This window comes from Aspergillus glaucus (genome assembly GCF_001890805.1).
Source record: "Aspergillus glaucus CBS 516.65 unplaced genomic scaffold ASPGLscaffold_1, whole genome shotgun sequence".
Classification (NCBI taxonomy): domain Eukaryota; kingdom Fungi; phylum Ascomycota; class Eurotiomycetes; order Eurotiales; family Aspergillaceae; genus Aspergillus; species Aspergillus glaucus.
Window position 1 is genome coordinate 920,499 of NW_019170453.1, and position 22,274 is coordinate 942,772.

Genomic DNA, 22,274 nt, shown 5'->3' on the forward strand with positions numbered 1-22,274 from the left:
TTGAATCTGACAATATTACATCATGGCCACCATCCAGGTAAGGGAGAAATCTCTTGATGTATGACCAAATTCTTACTAGTAAAGATTCCGCCTGCGAGAAATGACCGCTATCAAGCCATCCGTCAGTTGGTGAAGACCATTTTCGAACAGGAAAACAGATCACGACAATGTCAAGGGCTATTGGAGGCCAGAATTCGTGAGTAACAGGCCACCAACCAACAGATTTCAGATCGCTGCGCCTGGCTGGAGTCCATTGTCAAGCAATCTGAGCAATCAAAGTTGCAACGCGAGTCCGCGCTCACACATTTGACGGAAAACCAACGAATACTGCACCGAGATCTTGTTATTGCAGGCCTAAAGATACAAGAGTTGGAGTCCCGCGCTGCAAGCCAAAAATCCGTCAATGAGACATTGTTGCGTTCATTGGCTCCAGGTGACAAGGATCAGTCAAGGGCATTCAATACTGATGATATTCGCCTTGAAAACCAATGGCAAGGTGAACTGATTTCTATCCTGCAAAATACACTACAGATGCGGGAAAGAACAATCACAGGTCTGCAAATAGTCTTGGATGAAACATGCGAGGGCGATTCTCCTGGTTGTTGTTCAGCCTGTGATATCAGCGGTCACCAGTGTAATGCAGTCCCAGATTCTCCATGTCAGGGAATCTTGATTGGAGATGATGAAGAGACCTTGTGTGAGATGAACAGAGAGTCAAGGCCTAGCGTTGGATCGCCTTGAAATCGGGTATAGGGAGCTGTTCATTTAGAAGTCAAGCAATTGGATCATAAATCATGAATGGAGTAGTAAGGCAATTTTTCTTGTTTCCTGTGCGGAATAACCATTTGATTAATTGCTTGCAAGGCTTTGTAGCTACGTGGCTTGCAACTTGGACCCTAGTCCCAATGGCCATTCTGGGCTGGCATTACCATTCATGATCCTTTGTCTGCGACAGTGTTTAGGCTCGCAACCATTTCTATGGTTTGCACTAACTTAAAAAGACCTATGTCGTGCCTTTCCCAAAGGTATCTCTCATCAAGACTTAGCTCTGGCATTGCCATATAACAGACCTTTTTATTGTCCCGAGAAAAATGCAGTCGCCGTTATTTCCCCGCCGCTCCCTTGAGCCCATTTCAGAAGAAATCTCTCCCACAGATTACGAAATTTTACGCTGTGGTGGCACGTCATCCAGCCTTGAAAGACTTCCCTCCCGGTTGCAGCAATCGAAACGAGCATCTACAGATCTTCGCCAACAGCTCGAGAAACTCGCATATGAGGCCAGCTACCTGCGGGCTGAATTGTAGTGGCAAAAGGAGTTAAAGCAAGCCCTGCTACACTTCCGGGAAGAAATTTTCGGAGTGTTTCACTTGTTGGAAGACGCCCTTGTTCAAGTGACTATAAGGCTCCGCGATTCCGAGCAAAGATATATTAGTCTTTGGGGACGTTCATCGGGTGGTGACGAAGATGGAGGAATGATTTAAGATGATTTGATTGATATATGTTATGCGTCTCCAATCAAGCGACGCTGAGGAGGGAAAGACAATGAAAGTTCTATGCAGACAGAATATAGTGGAATGGTACATATGGACAATACCAAATCCAACCAGCACCAGCTTTGATAAAAAATGAAGTTAAATTTCTCCGCTACTTTGGTCAAGAAACAGATTTAACTGAAAAATCTTCCACTTACTACAGTGCCTTCGGATACTGGTGTCACCACTTGTATTCTTTGATTGTTTCAGCAACCCTGAGGTGAAAACGGGGCTAAGCTTAATTGGGAGTGGAAAGGAACAAGAGTTTTCCCGACCGGGGGAGTGACTTTAACAATATGTAATGATACAAATGACGTGACCCAGTAATCTAGGCATTTCTCCCTTGGCATGGAAACATCTGGACAAACATTAAGTGGCGAACCAGCTATATTGATAAACGTATCTAGAAATCACTGGAGAATACTTGAATATGTAGAAGAATTGTTTATAAGCGTCAGGTATCCCAAGCCCTCCTTTTGTATTTTGTAAAGAGATTAGAAAATAAGAGACCTAAGTTGAAGACAGAGAATTTGAACCTAAGGTGTGTCACGTGTGGAATTCTATAATAGTGACCTGACCGTTGTTTAACCCGAGAGCAAGTGTGGCATCCTTGATAGCACAGCAGGTAAATCCATGATACTCAGCAGGGAGCCGCAGTATATTCTCACCTCCTAGGGCAATCCAAGTATTAGATAAAGATATCTGGGGTTGAGAATTGGGGTTGGGTTTGTTCAGAACTGAACTGACTGAATTTAAATGACCCTCGAGCGTCTGGTGCAGCGTGCCAGTGGTCACATCCCAGAGCTTGACGGTATTGCCATACAAGTTGGATGCCAGCGTGCATCCATCGGGGGAGAAGGCCACAGACTTGACCCAATCTGAATGGCCCTCAAGCGTCTGGCGCAGCGTGCCAGTGGTCACATCCCAGAGCTTGACAGTCTTGTCATACGAGCCAGACGCCAGCGTGCATCCATCGGGGGAGAATGCCACAGAATTGACTGGAAATGAATGGCCCTCAAGCGTCTGTAAAACTGAGTTCCATGAATCTTCCATTGCTGGCAGTGTTTTTATATGTTTTGATATTTCATCATGAAAATTCTTCCTCACAATGCTTTGGGCAGGTGCAAACACCAGTCCAGAACAGTAAAGTTGGAGTGGAGCCATGCTAACGATATAGCTATTTTGTAGAGTAAACCTTTTTGCATCATTGAGAAAGTTTGAAAGCTCTGTACTAATGCTTTCCTATGATATACATCAGCAATTACTTAAATGTCGAAATAATAGAAACCTACCCTTGTACTTGATTGCAGTGTATTTATCATCTCCACTGCATCTGATATACTTCCAATCAAAGCCAGTGCCTCCAGCCAATGAAGGAACCGTTTTTTGAGAAAAGCAAGAATCTCAGATTCAGAGATATGACCGTTGCTCTCCTTCAGATGATGTACCCAATAGCGGCAGGAGTACTGTAGACCAGCTGTGAGGCGTTGATTAATCATCTGAGGATCAATATCCTCACGCTGTGCTCCATAACTTGCCAGAGCACAGACATTGTGTTTAAGCTGGGTATTCATAAGCCGGAGACAATGTGACGCTATTTTCCCATGAGTCTCTTGCTCATGAATACGGAATGGGCTTTCTGTGACTAGGAGGTAATCTCGAAAAGATAAGTGCAGAATGCGCACTGGAGCACCTCTATCACTTGGTATATTGAGCACTGAATGTAAAGGATCCAATAGCTCACTGACCTCATGTGCTGACTTTTCCAGAAGAAGGGCCAGAGACCCAATAGAGAGCGGGGTAGCAAGAAGAATAATAATGCCGACAACATCCTGGAATTCTTTCACAAGCTCCTTTGCATCCTCTTCGTCATCACCTATTAACCGATCCAGGATCGGTAAATATATCTTGTCCATCTGATTTTTACCTGTAGCTTGAAATTCAAGAAACTTCTGGAGCCGCTTTTGTGGATGCGTCCCTTCTCTGATAAAACGACATGCCGTGGCTGCAAAAGTGAATAACGGAACAGCCACCTGCACTAGCCTTTCTCTATTGTCATTCCCCAGCCAATCTGGGGAAAGAGAGCGCTCAAACTGTATTTCTGAAAGCTTATGTTTCAGGAACACGCGAATATCGTGTTCAACCACTGGCTTAGGCAGCTCATGGAGGATCAGGTCCTGATGGTTCTCGTTATCCCTGAACTTAAGGCGAATTGGGAGTTCAGGTCTGCTGGTCAGGAACACTCGCAGATGTATAGATTGGATTTCCTGTAATTTGAACAAGATTTTAAGTATCGCTTTTATATCATCTTCACCATCACATTCGTCCAAGGCGTCAATAATAATCACAGTTGTCGTCGATTGGTCTGGATGTAGGCTCATAAGGGGCTGATAAAGAAGCTTGTTGAACTGTTCACCGAGGGATTTAGACGCGATATTCAAATCAGTTTTCATAGCATCCAAGACAGCAGGTACTAGTTGCTGGTATCTAGTTACCAGCTGTCTTATAATTGTTGATATCAAACGTCGCGCATTGTCACGGTCGGCTTCCCCTCGCTTGAAAAAAAAATGTGGCTCCAAGTAAATCTTGCTCTTGGAAAGATTGAGCGACCGTCCGAGCAATAGTGGACTTTCCGGTCCCTGCCATTCCATTCAACCAGAAGATAAATTGACCTTCTGATTGAGCCCACTCCAAGACCTGGCGAAGAAGATCCGTTCTGGTGTCTAGGAGGCAGAAATCCTCATGTTGATTAACATAGGAGTCAAAAAATGCTCCTTCCGCGATGGGCAAATTCTTAAAGCCAGACTGCTCAGTGAGTTGCTTCATAGATCCAGCAAGTTCATCAATCTCATCTAAAATGTTCTCTGCCTCCTCTTCACGGTGGAGGTATTCACCGAGCTCAATCCACCTGCGGAGACTCTCTCTTTCCGTTTCAACTGACGCCTTGAGCTCTGTGAGCGGGTTCTCTGTGATGGCAGAGACACAGTCCAGCAGACGTCTTGCCTTGTTGGCAGTTTGGGCCTTCTGTACTAGTGCTGTGTAGTGAAGGATTGCTTTATAGAGTCGGACTAATGGATTTTTCAAGTCTTGTAGGTGACTGGATCTGCCCTCACGGTAGAGCTTCGCTTCGATAAACGCACACTGTGCGAGAGTATCTGCCAGATAATCCGATGATTCGAATAGGGCATCTCGTCGGTCATGATGATTCTTGGCCATCTGTATTTCCAATCGCTTACTTAGCTAGTTATTTATATTGTCAGCCGGGAGGTACAACATACCGTCAACCCTAGTGATACAATTGCCCAAGCACTAGCAGCATGCTGGGTAGGGTCAAAAGCTGCAACAGCCTTGATGATATTATTAAAAGACAGCGCAGCATCGATGATTTTCCTGGAGGAAGTCCGAAATCCTCCATTACCGTTTTGCTGAAATTCCGCATATTGCTTGGTGGTCAAGTTGATAACCTCATCCAGCTGCTCAGTCGGGTTTGCAGTGGCTTTAACTGCAGATAAAATTCTTTGTTTTTCCTCATCGAGCTGATCATAGGCAGTCTGCCATAGGTCCTGTGGTTCAAAGGATTTGATTGACCGTGTGGTTTGGATACCATGTTGGCTGGAAGATGGAGGTATTGGAGAATCGGGTCGGTTGTCTGATTGCAGCTTTACAGGGTCATCCTGATTTTTCAGAGCTGGAGGTTCCTTGTGTCTGCGCAATGCCCTAAGAGAAAAGCTTTTTTAAAAATAGCGCGTCTTTGACAGTTCAACCATATTTTGAGAATGTCGATAGAGAATTGCAATAACTGGATCTATGATCATGGGGATAGACCAAGTCCAGCACCACAATCCTTTTTCTATATCATCTTTCGACAATAGGACCCCGCCTTGATGTGTTGGCGACGCTAAGCGACGCGACAAGGATGTCGCGACCTGATCAACCAATTATGTTTAAACGATGCAGAGAACCCTCAATGGATGTTTGCTCCTAATTATAGGACAGACTAGAGAATTAATTCAGGAAGCCATTCAATAAAAAAAGCTTGAATGCTATAATGTTATCAGCCAATTAACCTTCTGGTTCTACTGCTGATTTGTTATTCCCACAAGGTGGCTCAGTTGAGGTTTAGCGCGTAGTTCAATAATTGAATAACTATTTGATCTAATGATACATAAAACCTGGTCATAGTATGGTTGGTTACCTTACAATACATACGCGGGTGGACAATGTTCCGCAACCACATCTCGAAGTAGCTTAGCGCAGTTTCACCTCGGGGCTGCTGAAACAATCAAAGAGTATAAGTGGCGACACCGGTATCCGGAAGCACTGTATTATTTCGGCCCCATTCCCCAGTCAGTGACAAACATTGGTATATCTGTCAAAGTGCCACTATTGCCGCCTACAAATATAGAAATCTCAAAGATAAAACGAATAGTATTCATATCTAGACTAGGCAGCCTAACGACGAGAATATCGAATCTGGGGAAGAAGAAAAGGAAATCTATCTAGGCGATGAACGGTCTTTATAGACATTTGTGTGGTGCGGCTTAAGCCCTTGTTTGCCCATATTGCTTGTATGCCGAGAGCAGGGCTTCCCATCCACTCAGCCATACTTAAGCTACACCTAGTCAATCAACCATCTTCGCTCACTCATAACTACCTATTTCCTTCAGGTACAGTGATATCCATATTGTTAAGGGTTCACTGTTGGGTAGATGGTGAGGTGCTTGCATATAAGTATTTTAATCTAATTTTTAGTTAGGGAACCAAGTGTCACGGGCTCGGAATAGTAGATAATATTGAATCGATGTTCCTATCTAAACTATTGTAGCCATCGACGAGAATATCGAATCTGGAGAAGAGAAAAGGGAATCTATCTGGATAATGAAGAGGTTTTTTATAGGGGTTGTTGGTTGTGATGTATCATCCGTTGATGCGGTGTTGGACCGTTATATGTGAGCTATCATGTGTGAGCCGTCACACTAAGCCATTTATTCCTTATTTGCTTCATGAGATATCTATTCAATTAATATATTTGAAGTTACTCAAATGATCGAAGGCGTTACATATGTGTCACGGGCTCGATAGCTAGTAGATTAAACGGAATGAATTTTTATTAGGTATACAAGTATTACAACATAGCATCAAAAACACTTACAAGATTATCCCAGCCATCTCTATGATGTACTATCTTGCACCATTAAAGGCATGGTAGGTGATGAGTGTCATGAGCAGCTCTTGCCATGTGATCGGAGATAAGACCGATGATTAGGTTAATTCTGGGATCCTGGGAAGGGAGGGAAAGGCAAGTTACGAAGTCGCTGAACTACCAGAATCATATTAAAGCTCCTCGGGCGTCGAACCCCATTCCTGCAGAATGGCTTTGGCACAGGCCGCCGCAGACGCAGCAGCATACGGCTGAAATCGCTTGTTTTTATGACTATCCGAGTAGTCGCAAATCGCTTTGATGATGAGGCAAGGCATGACATCCCACACACCAGCGCCTTCCATTTCAAAGGCAATAATCCCTTCTTGTTCCACTATCTCATCGCGGTCGACGCCGGATTTCATTACGCCATCGCCCAAAGCAACTCTCCCGATATGGATAGCAGGCGCTGTATTTACGCCCAGATTCGTCGACAGCCGCCTGCGGTTTACCAAACCGCCCTGGCACTTGAGTTCGTCGCAAGAAGGTTCCTCTGAGGCTTTGCAAACATGGTCTTCTTGATGGTGGCACCGGCAACATTCATCGCAATCGGGTTTGTTGTGATGTTTATGTCGGTAGGATGCATCAAAGAGCCTGTCATGTTGGTTTCCAGGATATTTAAATGACACACAGAGTTTCTCTTAAAGAGCTTAACGAGCCTGGAGAGTATAAATATGCTCCATCATCTTTTTGGTGAGGTTATCTGGATTCCTGGGGATCTTCAATTTGTTAAGGAATGATCGAATCCCAACTCCGGGCCTTCCAAGACTCTCGTGGTAAGTGGTTTTCCATCCAAACCGATCCGGATACCGACGTCCAAAATCATGCTGAAGAATCCCATCGCTGATGATAACATCGCCCAGTATATTTTCTTGTGTTCTGCCTCCCTTTTTGTAATGGCACTCCGCCACAAATCCCTACAACCAACGCAAAGCGATCCCCTAGACCTTTCCTATATTCTAGACGATTTCTCACTCTTAGTGTTCGATCCGAACCTCGATCTAGGTCTCAATCTTAGCTAGTATACAGCTACGTCAGAACCTACGTCCGAGCTTATACCGCCTACCTCCACTCGCCCCTCTACGCCTTTATCCCCCTAGCGTGTTAGCCCCGGACGGAACTAGTTATACGTCCTTTATACTGATATGAACCTAGATTCGAAGACTGAATTCATTAAGTGGTGGCGAACCACTATATATGGGAGCGAAGTAGGGGGAAAGGATAAAATACGATAGGATGCGAAGTAACTCTCAGATACCTAGAAGCCCTTTAATCAAGTTGCGCACCATATCATAGGCGAGCCTTTAGTTATGTGTCGGCTATGCGGAGGAACGCTTCCTCACCCTTAAACAAAAAACAGCGGCTCCGAAAGCTTGTTAAAGAGAAGCATTGGTCGAGTCTTTTAAGCCTCCCACTAAATGCTGAGCTATCTATTGCTCTTAACTGCTGGACTCCACCATTCTAACAAGCATTTATGGCGATCACTGGCTACTTCATTAATCGGGATTAGAATTACCGTGAAATCCTCCTTAGGTTTAAACTTTTCGAAGGTTCTCATACTAGACTTAATCTAAGTAAAATGATTTTGAAGCTCCTTCAAAAGTATAGTATATCTAATCGGGTGCTTACAATTACATGTGATACCGCATCGAATAATACTACATTAGTCTAGGCTATTTAGGAATCTCTTGATCTCTCGAGTTACCGAATAGCCTAGCTATTGTACGTATTCCTTACCTAGCACATGTAATCTAGCTAAGTCTTCGTGAGCTACTTAGGACTGTGAAAGTAAATCCACAGAATAACACTATGGATAACTAAGTGTTCACTGAGTAACACCCAGAGGCGTGCTGGGCTTAGGGAATCGCGGAGGCCTCGACTTAATGATCTAATGTGGACGTACTATTATTAAATTCATTGTAAATATCATTTAAAACGAATATATAGCAGGAATTAAACTCTTGAGAGACCTAAGATTGATCAGGTGCTTCCCTCTTGCTATAAGCAAAATACACAAAAATACAGGGTAAAAGTGCATATTTTATGCGAAGCACGGGGTGATTAAGATTTTGCTTACAAAGAAAGCCCATGGGCCGAGACTAACGACATTGACCGCCGCAGTTCTGTCGTTTCCTTAGAGCCCGCGCGCGCGAAGGTTAGTTCGTTCGGCCCTTCGAGCCTGCCAGTTCGGCCCTTCGAGCCCCCACGCGCGAAAGTTAGTTTAAGCCCCTACGCGCGTATATTCGCATACTCTATTTTTTATGAATTTATAGAGTGGTTTAAACTTGTACGATATGGCGTACGGCTATAAAACGCTATCTATGTTTGGACGAGAAAATGCGATCCGGACTTTTGATAGAAATGTCGTTGGTATCTTGCCGTAATCTTCGCCCGTTGGGGCCCCATTCGGGTCTGGGGATGCCATCACAGCCCCCGTCACAGCTGGATGCAAACGTTCATAAGCGAAGCGAAGGCGAGCATAGTGGGACCGCTGAGTCACCAGCGCGGGACCGAATGCACGGCAACGGGTTCCCGCCCGTCCACGGGCCCACCTCCGGCGGTTGTTCCGCCAGTTGTTTTCGTGCCATCCCGACTCCGGAGGATTGAGCCTGACTCCTGAGAATTGCGCATCACAAACACAGCCGCAGCAGCGATATCGGCAACTCCACATGATTTACAAGACGATAGATATAGTTACCTCTTCCCAAACGTCATGGCCCACGCCCAAACCAAAGCACATCACCTCCATGCCTATCAGCTTAGACGCGCCGTCAGCTTCGATCTTGATACTTCAATTTAACGGGCGGATAATACAAGTACGAGAGGTGGGGACGGGACTCTTGGCCCCCGAGCATCACGGTTGAGCAGGAGGCCTGCCTCCAATTAGGGGTAGGAGCCAGGAAAGGGGCCTTGTTAATCCTTTGGGCCAGACGGGGATTCGTGCATAATGATGCTCAGTATTCAAAGTTTCTTGCCGCTGATATTCATTAATCAATCCCACGGCTGTGGGAGCTTCAGTTAGTCGCCACAATGGGTATCGAAAATTCCATACCCCTGATATTCATTGAACAACCCCGTGGCTGTGGGAGCTTCGGGGGCTCGTCATAGTTGGTATTGGAAGTCTCCCACCGCTGATATTCATTGATCAACGAGACATGTGTTGAGATAAGCCCGCATTACGCATTGTGAGAACCGGTCTCGGCACGGTTCTCCACACCACAATGCGCATCGCTTGCCAACGTCCGTCGAGCCGCGGCGTATGCCAAGTTGGAACCGACCATCCTTCTCGTGACGAGCTTCGACAACCATCCGGTAGTGCCCGGGTGCTATGTCAATGCCATCATAACCTGTGCACCGCCATCTTCGCTTGAACGGCACGTGTGTGCCGGATTCTTGTGGTTTGTTTATTGTCGTGGATCGACATAGTCTTTGAAGATCATGCTCCAATTACTTCCCCTTTCTGGTCAAGCTCGTGACCGAGGTCGAGCCACGGACCAACCTTGAATTTCCATCCAGGTTTCCAAGCCCAATATCTTAAATACCTACCTGTCCCTCCTCTCCGACCTGGATCTAATCTGATCGTTACCGACCGCATTCAGCAAAACCAGGAAGGTAAGCACTAGACAATACCAGCAACCTCCGAGTCCTTTTCATCGACAAAAGACAGGAGCCAACGGCTCTGGAAGTCTGATCCGAAGATCTTGCCGAATTGCATCATGGCCGCCACCCTGACATTCCGGGCGCTGGTTTGGGCAGCCCTTTTGGCATTCCTGGTGCCCTACTGTTCTGCATTCCGATACAGCCAGTCCCGTTATGGAGATGTCTCTGCGTCGGACGAACAGGATATTTATTCTGCGGAAGCCGAGGCTATGATCAAACACGATAAAAGCGAGGAAGGAGAGGTAGGTCAGGACCCATTGGCTGCTACCTCACAGTACCAGCTAACTAGTTGGACAACAGGACCACGGCGACATTGGAGTACCAGATGGCGCTGAGTTCACATCATTCAATGTTAATGAGAAGGGCGACGAGGAAATCGCGGGTTTCATCTCAAAGGATTTGGACGAGAAGACCATCGAGCATCTCTTTATTGTTCTCCATGGGAGGCTAAGGGATGGAAACGGCTACTGGAAGACGCTGAACAACGCCATCAACAAGGCCAGAGACGACAACTTCCCTGGAACAGACCGCAAAATGGCAGTGCTCTCCCCACAGTTTTTCTCGACAAAATTCAACTCTGGCCAGTACAAGAAAAATCAGCTGGCGTGGGACGACTTGAATGCTTGGCAACCAGGTGCCCAGGCTAATCATCCCGCAAATACAAGCCTTACCTCTCTCGACGTCTTGGACGGCCTCGTCAAGCTCCATTCAGACAAGGAGAAGTATCCAAACCTGAAGAACGTCACCGTCGTTGGCCATGGTGGCGGTGGCCAGCTTGCCCAGCGGTACTCGGCTCTGGGTAATGATCCCCCTGACAATGTCCACGTTCGGTACATCCACGGCGACCCATCGTCGTGTATGTACTTCACCGAAGACCGTCCTATTCTCCAAGACACCGAAACTTCGAGAAACTCCTGTGATTCCTACAATATCTGGAGATACGGCTTCGACAAGTTCCCTGGCACGGGAGGCAAGCGCATGACGCCAAAGGAATATTTCACGCAGTACGTCAGTCGAGACATCGTCTCAATAGTGGGATTACAGGATACGGGGAGTGCTGGTGATACAAGTTGCATGGGGAATGTGCAAGGAGGCAAGAATCGGCGTACTCGCAACTTGATCTGGTTCCGGTACATCAACACGCTCGCGCGCACGGACGAAGACCTGGAGGGGTTCCCTGGTTCATTCAAGGATCTTCCTGACTGGAGCGACGCGGTGGATGGAAAGAGCCATCTACGACTTGTTGTTGTTGAGGATGTGGCTCATAATGCGGAAAAGCTATTCCAAGGAGATCTCGGGCGAGGGGCGCTCTTCCACGATGGCAACATCGACGAAGGCTGGCGCCCCAAGAAGGACAACAAGAACTAGATATGGCGGTTATATAGAACGCATTAGATCATAGAACGCAGTCAATCAGGATACATTCATTTGTTGAACAAGCGCCTTAATAATAATATTCTTTAATATTAGTGTCTGAGCTTGCTGAGACTGCATTCCTCTTAAGCAAGAGCAGCTGCCTTGTGCGGCATTCTGGAACCACCCCCTGCCTGCTGCCTCCGGCGTAGCTCGCTTCTCGATCTGCACACAGGTACCGGCGTTCACATCAGCTTGGCCGTCGTGACTTAAACCACCATCCCAACCCAGACCCCGGCCGACCCGTGCACTCCGAAACTCCTGTCCTGAACAACCCAAATGGGATTGCGGCTGCGGACGGACAGGCCTAAGCGCGCTTGTGCGTTTCGCCTGAGAATACTAGCCGCGGGACACGATGGAGATGGGCCCAAGTCAAACGCTGACGCCTCCATTCCAACAATTGGGATGAAAAGAACCCTACCCCCTGAGTGACCCGATTATCTGGCTCCCATTGCGACTGACATAACTGGGGTGTCCCTAGTAAAAGTTGGGGTGTCCTTAGCAATTCCCGGAGATGACACACGCCTCATTTAAGGAGAAACCAATAGAGAGCTTGGAAAGTTGAGAAAAATGTCGGGCACCGCTCTGACCCTGCAGCCCCTAGTGGGGGCTATGAGTGGCAGGTGTCCTAGGGAAGGCTGGGGGCTGTCCGGCCCAGCCTATCGCTCGCCCCCTCTCCGCGTCTACATCGCAACACCCAGACTGGTCGACCTGATTCAAGTCGGAAAAAACAAAAAAAAAAAAAAAAAAAAAACGAAAAAGAAATAGAAAACATACAACAGTGAGGATTCGCTGGTGGTCACCCACCCAACTACTAACTCACCGGCGTGTGGCTTGAGTACGGCTGAGCAGACAGGAAGGCCTATTTTCTACACCCTATGGTCGTATGTACTTGACATAGTATTGGAGGGAAAGATAGAATGGAAATGGATGGGTATGTAGGTGGGATAGAAAGCTTCTTTACTGCCGCACTATCCAGAGGATGTGATACAATGAATTATCTAATAAGGAAGAATAGGTATGCATTCATAAAAGGAAGAACGGACAGAGAGAGAGAGGAAGGAAGAGGAGAGGGAGAGAGAACTATGGTCCTGAACCCCATAGGTGCCTCAGATATCCAAACACCATCTCACTCATCCTCCAATCGGACAGTCGTTGATGTTGTCTTGCCAGGCCATAGAGGCATAGGTGGGAATGAAGGTATTCGTCGTAAAGTCCTCCGGAAGATAAAGACGAGTGTCGTCCGTCGTATAATTCTTGGGCGGGTTTGCGGAATTCAAGGCTGCAACGATCCTCCCGTCAAGGAAATCCGAGAAAATTAGATCCACCTTGTCTGGTTGACCATCTGGTGGAAACGCAGCGGTACCTTGAACATGAGCTGGTTGAGTGTATTCCGGGATTTCAGAGTGCGGAGTGTCATCGCCATCATCACCAAGGTCATCGCATGTTGTATATCCCGGGGTTGGCGTGGTCCCATCAAGTACACGACGAAAGAGGGTTTTTGGCTTGAGAAGCTCAGTCCCGTTGTGAGGCGAGTAATTGTTGCACTCATCGTAACCCAACATCTGACTTGAAATGGTATCTACAGTCATGGATCGTTTGGTGGTGGTTTTCGGTTTGTTTATATACTCGAGGACTTTCGAAGCCAGCGAGTAAGGAACGTCGGCGATAAATCGGAAGGTACTCGTGTACGGGCAGACGATATAGGCATCATCTACAGTAAATGGGCCCTGAACCAGGTCGTACCGGATGGCTCCTTGGTTGACAATGATCATCCTCGAATTTGTCGAACGATCTGGGTCAACCACAGTCGCAGCAGCAGCAGTCTGCACCAAAGTGTAGATATTGCCCTCGTCGCCGAACGGCTTGCATGATATGCAGTATGTCTGTGGCGCGCACCCGTACACAAAGGTCAAATTGAGAGTGTTGCGACTGTCTGTAATCCCTTTGGTCACATCGAGTCCGTCAGCGGTGTTTGATATGCTTTGGGATCCAGTTGCATGGTAGGCAAAAGTGAGGCGATTCCAATCCAGATACCGCCGGGTTAACTTCATATCGAAATCTTTGGTCTTGGAGCAAGATGCATCGGCCGATTTCACTATTGTGCTCTTATTTACTAATGGAGTTTTGACTTCGAGGCTTGCTGCTCTTTTTTGAACGGGTTGTGATTTGATGCCATCCAAGGAAACCCAACCCACAGTATCACAGTATTTGCCGGATTCTATCGCCGAGGACATAGGGTCGTAGATGTGAAAGTCACGGCGGTGCGTATGACCCCCGAATCCCTGCACAGGAATCTCAGGTCGCATTGTCCGGAGAGTTTCCATTAGAAGCGGGAAGCTGCTTTCGCTCTTGGGGATTCCAGGTTTGACGGGGTTGTGTCCAATGACGACAAATATATCAATATCCTGGCGATTGACTGCATCCTTAAACCAGTCTTGCTGTATCATTTCGGCAGCTGGCTGGATTCTTGTCATGTCCTTGTTATTATTGGTCCCATCAAGGATCACCCCAAAAGCCATAATTCGGAGGCCCTGCTTCGTTTTGAAATATCGAGATCTGCGGCCCATAGACACCCATTCCTTTTCATCTGGTTCACCCTCTTGGCAATTATTGCAAATATCAACATTGCTCGTCAGGTACTTGTCGCCATACACCTTGGAGAACTTAGTGAATGTGTTGTACGCAACATCGGCCACAATTAGCTCGTGATTTCCGGGAGTGAGAAGATCGTAGTCGATGTTTTCGAAGATAGAATTCGTGACCTCGCCGTTGGGCGTTGTTACGTCGCTGAGACCATTACCATCATGCAAATCGCCTACAGATGAATATTGCATGAGTATTGATTCAGACATATGTTACACAGCCGACGCACCAGTATCAATGAGCAGGAGATCAACGCTTTTCTCTACGGCTTTGTCCTGCATGTGCTTCGCAAAGGACACAAAGTCACCCCAGTCAGCACCGTAGTTGCGTTCCTTAATGTGCCCTTCCAGCCATCCATGGGTATCACTCGTGTGAATGAAGTTGATTTCTCCCCAGTTCAAAGGCCCCTTTGGCTGTGTTGTCGCATCTAGAGACTTGGGCTGCATGCGACGCGTAAACCTAGGGTAAACCGAGGGTTCCCCTTCTCCCTTGCAGGAGGGACATGCAGAAACAGTAGATATGGCAAATGCCAGTTTGAAAAAAAGGGACAATACTGCCATGATTTCTCAAGTACACGTCGCCCAGGACCTGCTAAATGACGGGTTAAATAAATAGGATATAATTAATAATTGATATGAATCTGCACCATTTATTTATTACTTTTGAGGCTTTGCTGATCAGCCTACTTGTTCCTATGTTGTAGGTAAGGAGATAGAAATTGTGTTAGACATTCTTGGCTGTACGACTTCAAAATATCTATATGCGATAAATATGTATTCATTTTATGGAACGTACTCTATTTATTCACCCAACTACAGTTTATATATGCAATACTCCTCCATTTAGGGTTTAGTTTGTCTTTTAATAGGGTTTTTTATACACATTTCTAGACATAATCAGACTAAATATACAACAGTCTACGCCTCTAGATAAAAGCGGTCAATGACACCTGCATACCGGCTCCTGATCAATTATAGTAAGTTGCAATCCCATTGTCATTCTTATTATTTTTATTGTTTCTGAAACATACTGCACCTTTGCCTCCCTAAGTTCTACGTCGGGCTTATTCCTACCACTACGGAGTAAGATAATCGCATATGGGTCGTTTTTCTAGCGGAGGACACGAAGTGGTCTTAACGAAGGGTGGGCATAATTTTTAATTTACTAGTTATGTAATTGAAAAGGGTTTACCCTTGATTAAAATAGAAATCTAGTATTCTTCTTCTACGACGTTGTATTGCTTGCATACGAGAATGCTAAACCCACTCGGACTACTGTGAAATGTCGGTTAATAGCTACTACATACTTCATTCAGATTGTTTTGTTGCAAAAGCAACAAAACAACAAAAACATACAACAGTGAGGATTCGCTGGTGGTCACCCACCCAACTACTAACTCACCAGCGTATGGCTTAACTGTAGACAATAGTTCGGTGGGTGCCTCCCGGGTAGTTAGAGGGTGATGCTGCTTTTCGGTCGCGCGACCAGGGGTGAGTCTGGGTGGGTGCGCTATAGAGAGGGTGAGCCATCATCCAACATCGCGCAGCGCCGCACAATTTAACGTCATCCCATATGGTACATTTTTAGGTTAATGTGATGCGGCACTGTTTGCTAGAACTAAGTAGAAGCTGCTCGAGATTTCATGATGGATAGTAAAGCTATATAGGTTCAGCTATCCCAGACCCTCTTTTTGATAGATATTAGAATATATAGTGTGGAGAAGAGTCAACCCCCAAATGCACAAAACCCCAGAATAGAAACGCGCCCGTTTCCATACCCAAGGGAAAGGGTATCATTCTTAATGGCAGAACACGTGTTGACGATACTCAAAAGGAGGCCATAATACCTTTCGACTTCTAAATGCCACCCAGTCAGCTTCTACAGATATCCGAAAGCCAGGCTTCTGTGAAGTCCGGGAACAGTCCCGATCTGAATGGCCCTCCAGGCTCTGCACCTCCAGGCCGGTCCTAACCTCCCATAGCTTCACAGTTCGATCGTCAGAGCTGGAGACCACCCTCTGGCCATCCTGGGAGAAGGCCACAGACCGAACCGAGTCTGAATGGCCCGTAGTTCCGCGCCCCATGAATTCTCCACTCGTGGCAGACTATGTATCCATTTGGATCGATCTTCTTTAAATATATTCCTGGTAACACTCCTCATAGGGGAGAATGAAATTCCAGAGCAGTAAAGCTGGAGTGGAGCAGTGTTGGAGATGTAAATATTTTTGAGAACAAACCGTTTTGCATCATGTAGAAACTCCAAAAACTCAGATCTCGTGTTTCTCTGCATCATTAATGTTAGTTGTTATACAAGGCTGGGTTGCTCAAAAACTCACAGTCATGTATGACTGCAGTGCATCTATAATGCCAACAGTATCTGATAAAGCATCTAAAAAAAACTCATTGCTTCCAACCAGTGAAGGAAATGGTTTTTCGGAAAAGCTAGAACTTCCTCTCCAGCGAAACAATCTTTACTCTAATCTAGATGGTATACCCAATAGCGACAGGAATATTGCAGGTCTTGTGGAAGATGTTCAGTGATAATCCAACTATCAATCTCCGTGCGCAGTGTTCCATAGCTTGATACACCGCAGATGTTGTGTTTTAGTCTGGAGTTCATGGTGCTAAGGCACCGTGATAGTATTTTCCTGTGTGTCTCTCTCCCATCCACGTGGAAGGCACTTTTCGTGTTGACAAGGAATTCTCGGAATGATAAATGCAGAGTGCGGTAGTTGGCTGTTGCAAGGTCGTAACAATCGTCGGTCCACGGTGAGGAATCATTTCAACTCTGCTCAGGCTCTTTGGGCAAAGAGGTGAGCAGACCCCACTGCCAAGCATTTTTCCGTCTACACTTGGGAAATCTCGGGCTCCGTGGAGACCGAGAGTTGACTTCCCGTCCAGGCCCATTTCACTGGGCTCCCAAAATGTTAGCTCCAAGCCGCAAAATCCGAGCCTTTGAGAAAACTCTCGGATGGAAATATGGAGGCGATCTTGGTAAGTCACTGGAGTGCATTATGACAGACATATTCCCATCTAAGGGTTACAGCCAGGGATCATCGCCGCAGTAAGCAGCGAGGTTTTTATCCATCCAATGGACACGATAATCACCCGCATGCAGTCCCAAAATTACATTTCAATCTATAAACATGGCAATGGCTCATTGAGGCGGGCGCTGTTTCTGGGCCTTTACCAGGGATTCGGCCCTACGCTGATTGCCGGCATACCTTCTTCCGCTGCCTTCTTCACGATTTACGAAGCCTCCAAAACTGCATTCGGAAAAGCACATGATGCTGGATACCTTCAAGAAGTGCCTCAGCCACTAATTTCCACTTCAAGCAGTGCAGCCGCCGAACTTGTCGCCTGTGCTATCTCCAACCCAGCAGAGGTTTTGAAACAGAATGCCCAAGTCGTTCAAAGCGCCAACAGACAGCCCCTTAGCCAGCCCCCCACGCTGAAAACACTGAAACTATTTTCAAGGCAGCCATCACAGCTATGGGCAGGCTATTCTGCACTGGTGGCGAGTCACTTGCCAGGCATCTGTATTACATTCGGCTTGTATGAGTCTCTAAAAACAAATCTGGTGCAATGGCGAAACTTGGACACGAATAATATCGGACAGGAAGTCAAAGCCAGTGCATTTTGTGCAAGCATTGCTGGCGGCTGCTCGTCTTTGTTATTTGTTCCCATTGACGTGGTGAAAACCAGAATGAGGCTTGCAACATGTGAAGAGAAGCCAGCCAGCCGCCTCTCTGTCGATAGCATGAGCATCAAGGTACCAGCAATCGAGCTCTCCCGCTCCCGTCGGGCTTCTGCACTTTCTATTGTTCACAATATACTCCGGATAGAAGGATTACCTGGCTTATTTCGAGGCTCCGGGTTAACTGTTGTGGCATCAGCTGTGGGCAGTGGACTTTATCTTGGATGTTATGAGGGTAGCAAACGCTACCTTTGCAACAATTCCATTGAATAATGAGCATTGCCAGCAACAGCCTTCATACTGGAAGGCATTTTTGGCCCCTCGTTCCTGTATAACAGCTTCATCTCTTCTCCGAATTTTATCTTCTCTCCAGCGTTCTTTGTCGATATACCCAAATTTTCGACCATGCGATGGAAATGTGAGTCTCTGTGATTGCCACCTTCGATTTTATAACAGGCGAATTATGTTCCTATGATTTAGGGTCTATGCTACCACTGTGCCGCTCTCCTGGGAATGTATCCATCCACCTTCCCCGGCGACGGGCCCCGCCCCACCCTTCAGCATAATTCAAAGGTAGACCACGTGACGTCTAAACTGTATCCGTGATATAAGAGAAGGCCACTGTACAGTATCTGTAGCCGAGATAATCATTTTCCCGGCGACGATCGGGATCCGGTCTCCCCGGTCGATTATGATATAGCGCATCTAGCAGGGAGTGTAATGGAGCCAGTGATCTGGAAGAGGTTGCAACGATAGCAGACCATCTCAGCACCTCGCTGCAGCGGGGCATTCTCGAATGGGGATGCGGCGGAGATGCTGCGGGAGGCGACTCGGCCGGTTCGAACAGACCATGCAGTTGGGCCGAGACCGAGAGTGTCGTGCGTCGCATGGAGCAGTCGAGCAGGATAAAGTGGTAGATGGGGAGGGACATTCTCAGCAGCTTATCGTTGTGAACAATGGACGAGTCATATGCCTGCTAAGGGGGCACCAGGTCGAACGGAGCTGGCCTTGATCGAAATAAGCCCAAGATCGCGTGGTTACCTTCGCCTAGACATCCAAGCATTACGCGGCATACTGCATGAGTCAATGCGGGTGGCCAACTATCGTCTCAATCCCGATTTTGATCCTTGATGCTGGTCTTTAGTGGGGGTTTAAGTTTGAAGAGGATGCCAGACGATGCGATCTCCGATCATTAGTAGTGAACAAGGTCTTGAGAGCTACAAGCGAATCGCCGTGGAAGGCCATGTCCGTGATATACTTGCAGAGCTATGCAAAATCGACGCTTCCCTAGAAGAGTTTGGACTTGGGCATGGAATCTGGTTCGACAATCACAAACTCTTTCGATTCACGTGGCGGTAGAAGCAATGTAAAACAGCCATCAAGTATATCTCATCCCCAACCCTGATCAATTCTGTATCCACCGAGTCGATGGCAACACTAATATCCTCCTCACTACTGCCGAATACAAACCACCCTATGAGCTTTTTGTCGAAGCCCTTCGCGTTGGGCTCAGGGAAATGGATTTGTGGAAAGACATGGTCAGGTCAAACAAAATCGCTACATAAGGATCCCAAAGAGGCGGCAAGCCTAGGCAAGACACACCCATTTCGCCCTCTGTCCTCCAGGGAGAAAGCCTTCACTTGCAACTGCATACGAACCCGATGGGAGCAAGAATGGAAAGTGTCCAAGAAGGGTTGCCACCTCCGCAGAATCGATCCTACACTGCGGCCTGGGGATGGCACCGGCGCATCATGGCGCACGCGCAGCTTGCCAGCTGCCAGCTAGATAATTAGTTCAATACAAGGTCGTAAGTGGTAAAACTGACCTCTTGACGGTAGCCCTCCATCCGGCGAATTAACCTGCGTGTGCGTTCTCCCAGTGGCATGCCTTGTGTGTATACATGGTTCAACCTCGGGTGACGGAACTTAGCCTGATCCTGGGTGGCTTACGCGAACATACACGCCTTCATGAGACGTTTCAAAGGTGATAGCCTAGATCGAGACATATGGAGGAACTCACGTGGGGGATTCCATGTTTGCCTACGAGATGCTGGATAGCACGGTCACAAAGACGCACAACGGCGCAATCTGAACGCAGAAAGGTGTTACTATTCGAGTTGTGATTGTATTGCTACCTGTTTTCGGCGGCTTCGATCAATCATCCATGCCAACCATGACAAATCTTTTGCTACTCCTACCGCCATGCTTCTAGTCGCTAGTCTAATTGCCAAAAACTCCCCAGTCGCCTTGTCCCCAAGTCAATTTGAGCTTCAAGTGCGTAATCTTCCACAGTCCGTCTCCGGCATCCTTGATGAGGTCCACCCAGTAGAGGGCACCGGCGAGTAGTGGAACAGCGCCCGACTTCATGCCCTCTCCGCCGTGGTAGTGTTGAGCGAGGGCTGAACATGTCACTTCAGCTTTTGAGTCTCCATCCAGGACGTTGATACGCATGTTGCTGAGGAAGTGACTCGTGTCCATCTTGGAGATAGAAGCGTAGCATTGGGTATTTATGGCGTCAAAGCCATCCATTATGGTGCCGTTGAGGTCAAAGATGGCATCACTGGTGAAGGCAGACTTGAAGAGAGTTGGGTTGTCCGTGTCAAGGGCGACCACACAGCGGTAGACGGCGTCAGCAATGGCCTCACGGCCGCTGAGGGCAGGCGTCAGAGTGGCGGGAAGGGTCGGAATCAACATGACGGCTTAGACTGGATTAGACTGGATTGGGGGCGAGGTGTGCACGGCTGCGTACACAGTAAACGAGGCTTGATGGTTAGGGTTTGGCTTATGCGGTTTGGTTTGGTGATGGCCATACACGAGAAATTTAGAGTATTAATACCCGACCCGCGCCAGCTGGCCAGCAGCGCGTGCCAAACGGGGCAACACCTACAAGCCCGCTATCCCCGGTGTCTTATCTCCGGCAAGTGGCGTTGACGGGGTTAACGGAGTTAAGGGGTGGCTTCGGGATAAACGGGGCCCAGGTCCGTCAGAGGCATATGACAAACTGGCGATCGCCGATTAAGTTACGGTTTAGGTGGGGCCTTTCTTAGCTTCCGCCCGGCCCGTGTAGAGTAAAGCTTAGCAATGCTTAGAATCAGCTGTCGAAACCCGCCAAACAGAAAAACCCCCGAACAGAAAAACCTTCCGAATATATCGCAATACATACCTGCATTGTGTATATTTAGAGTCAGAGCACCTATCTGATGCTAGTACCTCCTACAGCCGAAACCACCCGCCGTGATCTTCTGGAGCTATCCACGTGATAAAATCACCCGTAGGTGTTTCAAGCACAGTTGATAGTGTTAGTGCGCAGCAGCTCTTTCAACCTCCAACGAAAAATCGCGACCATTTGCTCGCGATCCCCCCCTGACTACGATCGTGCATAACACTGCCACCACCAACTATATGTCCGACACCAATATGGGGGAAGCTACGGGTGCCAACGAGGCCCCGACCGCTTCCCCCCCCCCCGAACCCATCACGCCGAATCGACCGCTCAAACGACCGAGACCTCAAACACCAAAGAAAGTTACAGAGCCCCCTGTTACTCCTCAGAAATCGCTACGGCCTGGACAATCCAGCCAAGTTACGCCTCCCGAATCCCCGCCCCTCGGATCCCCCCAAAGCCAGCTGGACTTGGAGCTACAAAGCCACATCTCAGCGGCAGTAGCTTCTCGCACAGCGCAGATAAAGTCCACAGGAGATGAAGTCATGGAACTTGTCTCTACAGTCAACCAAAAAATCGCCAACTGGGAAGAGAAAAGCCTCCAAGGAGCTGCCTCCCTGGGCAAAGACATCAGAACCCTGGTCCTTAACTTTAGCAAGAACCTGGCGACTGGACACCTTACTGAAGCAGAGGAGAATCACCAACCCCACCACCACACCCAAAAACAACAACTATGCTGAAGCCGCTAAGCAAACACCCAATGCCCCCAAGGCACACCCCAAAATACCTAAGACTCCTTATAAAGCATTGCAACAGGAAAAGCCCCCCCCTGCATCTTCCTACACCTCCCTGAGAATCACCCAGCCCGCCGAGCTAGCCCACACGCCACCATGGACATCTTGAGGAAACACTTGGACAAACCCTGCTCTAAGGCAGTGAAAGAGATCCAACAGGTACCTTCTGGC

General features: G+C 47.5%; 9 protein-coding genes across 9 annotated transcripts; 5 read left to right on the plus strand and 4 right to left on the minus strand.

Annotated features, from left to right (window-relative positions):
* Window positions 1-22: 22 nt before the first annotated feature.
* On the plus strand, window positions 23-741 carry ASPGLDRAFT_21442 (uncharacterized protein; the record flags this gene model as incomplete). Its single annotated transcript, XM_022543098.1, has 3 exons — window positions 23-37; window positions 85-196; window positions 230-741. 3 exons carry the CDS (start codon window positions 23-25, stop codon window positions 739-741), a joined length of 639 nt encoding a protein of 212 aa, XP_022405977.1.
* A 176-nt stretch (window positions 742-917) lies between these two features.
* Window positions 918-1,639, plus strand: ASPGLDRAFT_41274 (uncharacterized protein). Its single transcript, XM_022545378.1, has one exon. It carries the CDS (start codon window positions 1,092-1,094, stop codon window positions 1,302-1,304), a length of 213 nt encoding a protein of 70 aa, XP_022405978.1. The 5' UTR covers window positions 918-1,091; the 3' UTR covers window positions 1,305-1,639.
* Window positions 1,640-1,770: 131 nt separating this feature from the next.
* On the minus strand, window positions 1,771-5,968 carry ASPGLDRAFT_62844 (uncharacterized protein; the record flags this gene model as incomplete). The annotated part of the gene is made up of 6 exons (XM_022548587.1): window positions 1,771-1,818; window positions 2,280-2,774; window positions 2,825-4,087; window positions 4,143-4,748; window positions 4,811-5,261; window positions 5,892-5,968. 6 exons carry the CDS (start codon window positions 5,966-5,968, stop codon window positions 1,771-1,773), a joined length of 2,940 nt encoding a protein of 979 aa, XP_022405979.1.
* Window positions 5,969-6,701: 733 nt separating this feature from the next.
* On the minus strand, window positions 6,702-7,558 carry ASPGLDRAFT_78505 (uncharacterized protein; the record flags this gene model as incomplete). Its single annotated transcript, XM_022549970.1, has 3 exons — window positions 6,702-7,326; window positions 7,364-7,391; window positions 7,531-7,558. The coding sequence occupies 3 exons, from the start codon at window positions 7,556-7,558 to the stop codon at window positions 6,867-6,869; spliced, it is 516 nt and encodes a 171-aa protein (XP_022405980.1). The 3' UTR covers window positions 6,702-6,866.
* Window positions 7,559-10,448: 2,890 nt separating this feature from the next.
* Window positions 10,449-11,760, plus strand: ASPGLDRAFT_62845 (uncharacterized protein; the record flags this gene model as incomplete). The annotated part of the gene is made up of 2 exons (XM_022548588.1): window positions 10,449-10,634; window positions 10,693-11,760. The coding sequence occupies 2 exons, from the start codon at window positions 10,449-10,451 to the stop codon at window positions 11,758-11,760; spliced, it is 1,254 nt and encodes a 417-aa protein (XP_022405981.1).
* Window positions 11,761-12,747: 987 nt separating this feature from the next.
* Window positions 12,748-15,014, minus strand: ASPGLDRAFT_161556 (Ser/Thr protein phosphatase family protein; the record flags this gene model as incomplete). Its single annotated transcript, XM_022542486.1, has 2 exons — window positions 12,748-14,623; window positions 14,681-15,014. 2 exons carry the CDS (start codon window positions 15,009-15,011, stop codon window positions 12,939-12,941), a joined length of 2,016 nt encoding a protein of 671 aa, XP_022405982.1. The 3' UTR covers window positions 12,748-12,938.
* Window positions 15,015-17,384: 2,370 nt separating this feature from the next.
* ASPGLDRAFT_161557 (putative mitochondrial carrier protein (Pet8)) lies at window positions 17,385-18,420 on the plus strand (the record flags this gene model as incomplete). The annotated part of the gene is made up of 2 exons (XM_022542487.1): window positions 17,385-17,444; window positions 17,497-18,420. Exons 1-2 carry the CDS (start codon window positions 17,430-17,432, stop codon window positions 18,418-18,420), a joined length of 939 nt encoding a protein of 312 aa, XP_022405983.1. The 5' UTR covers window positions 17,385-17,429.
* A 1,830-nt stretch (window positions 18,421-20,250) lies between these two features.
* Window positions 20,251-21,213, minus strand: ASPGLDRAFT_226083 (nuclear transport factor 2 family protein). Its single transcript, XM_022543197.1, has 3 exons — window positions 21,116-21,213; window positions 20,959-21,058; window positions 20,251-20,887 (listed from the first exon to the last, which is right to left on the minus strand). Exon 3 carries the CDS (start codon window positions 20,838-20,840, stop codon window positions 20,367-20,369), a length of 474 nt encoding a protein of 157 aa, XP_022405984.1. The 5' UTR covers window positions 20,841-20,887; window positions 20,959-21,058; window positions 21,116-21,213; the 3' UTR covers window positions 20,251-20,366.
* Window positions 21,214-21,268: 55 nt separating this feature from the next.
* ASPGLDRAFT_53996 (uncharacterized protein) lies at window positions 21,269-22,163 on the plus strand. The gene has a single exon (XM_022548055.1). It carries the CDS (start codon window positions 21,549-21,551, stop codon window positions 22,047-22,049), a length of 501 nt encoding a protein of 166 aa, XP_022405985.1. The 5' UTR covers window positions 21,269-21,548; the 3' UTR covers window positions 22,050-22,163.
* The last annotated feature ends 111 nt before the right edge of the window (window positions 22,164-22,274 follow it).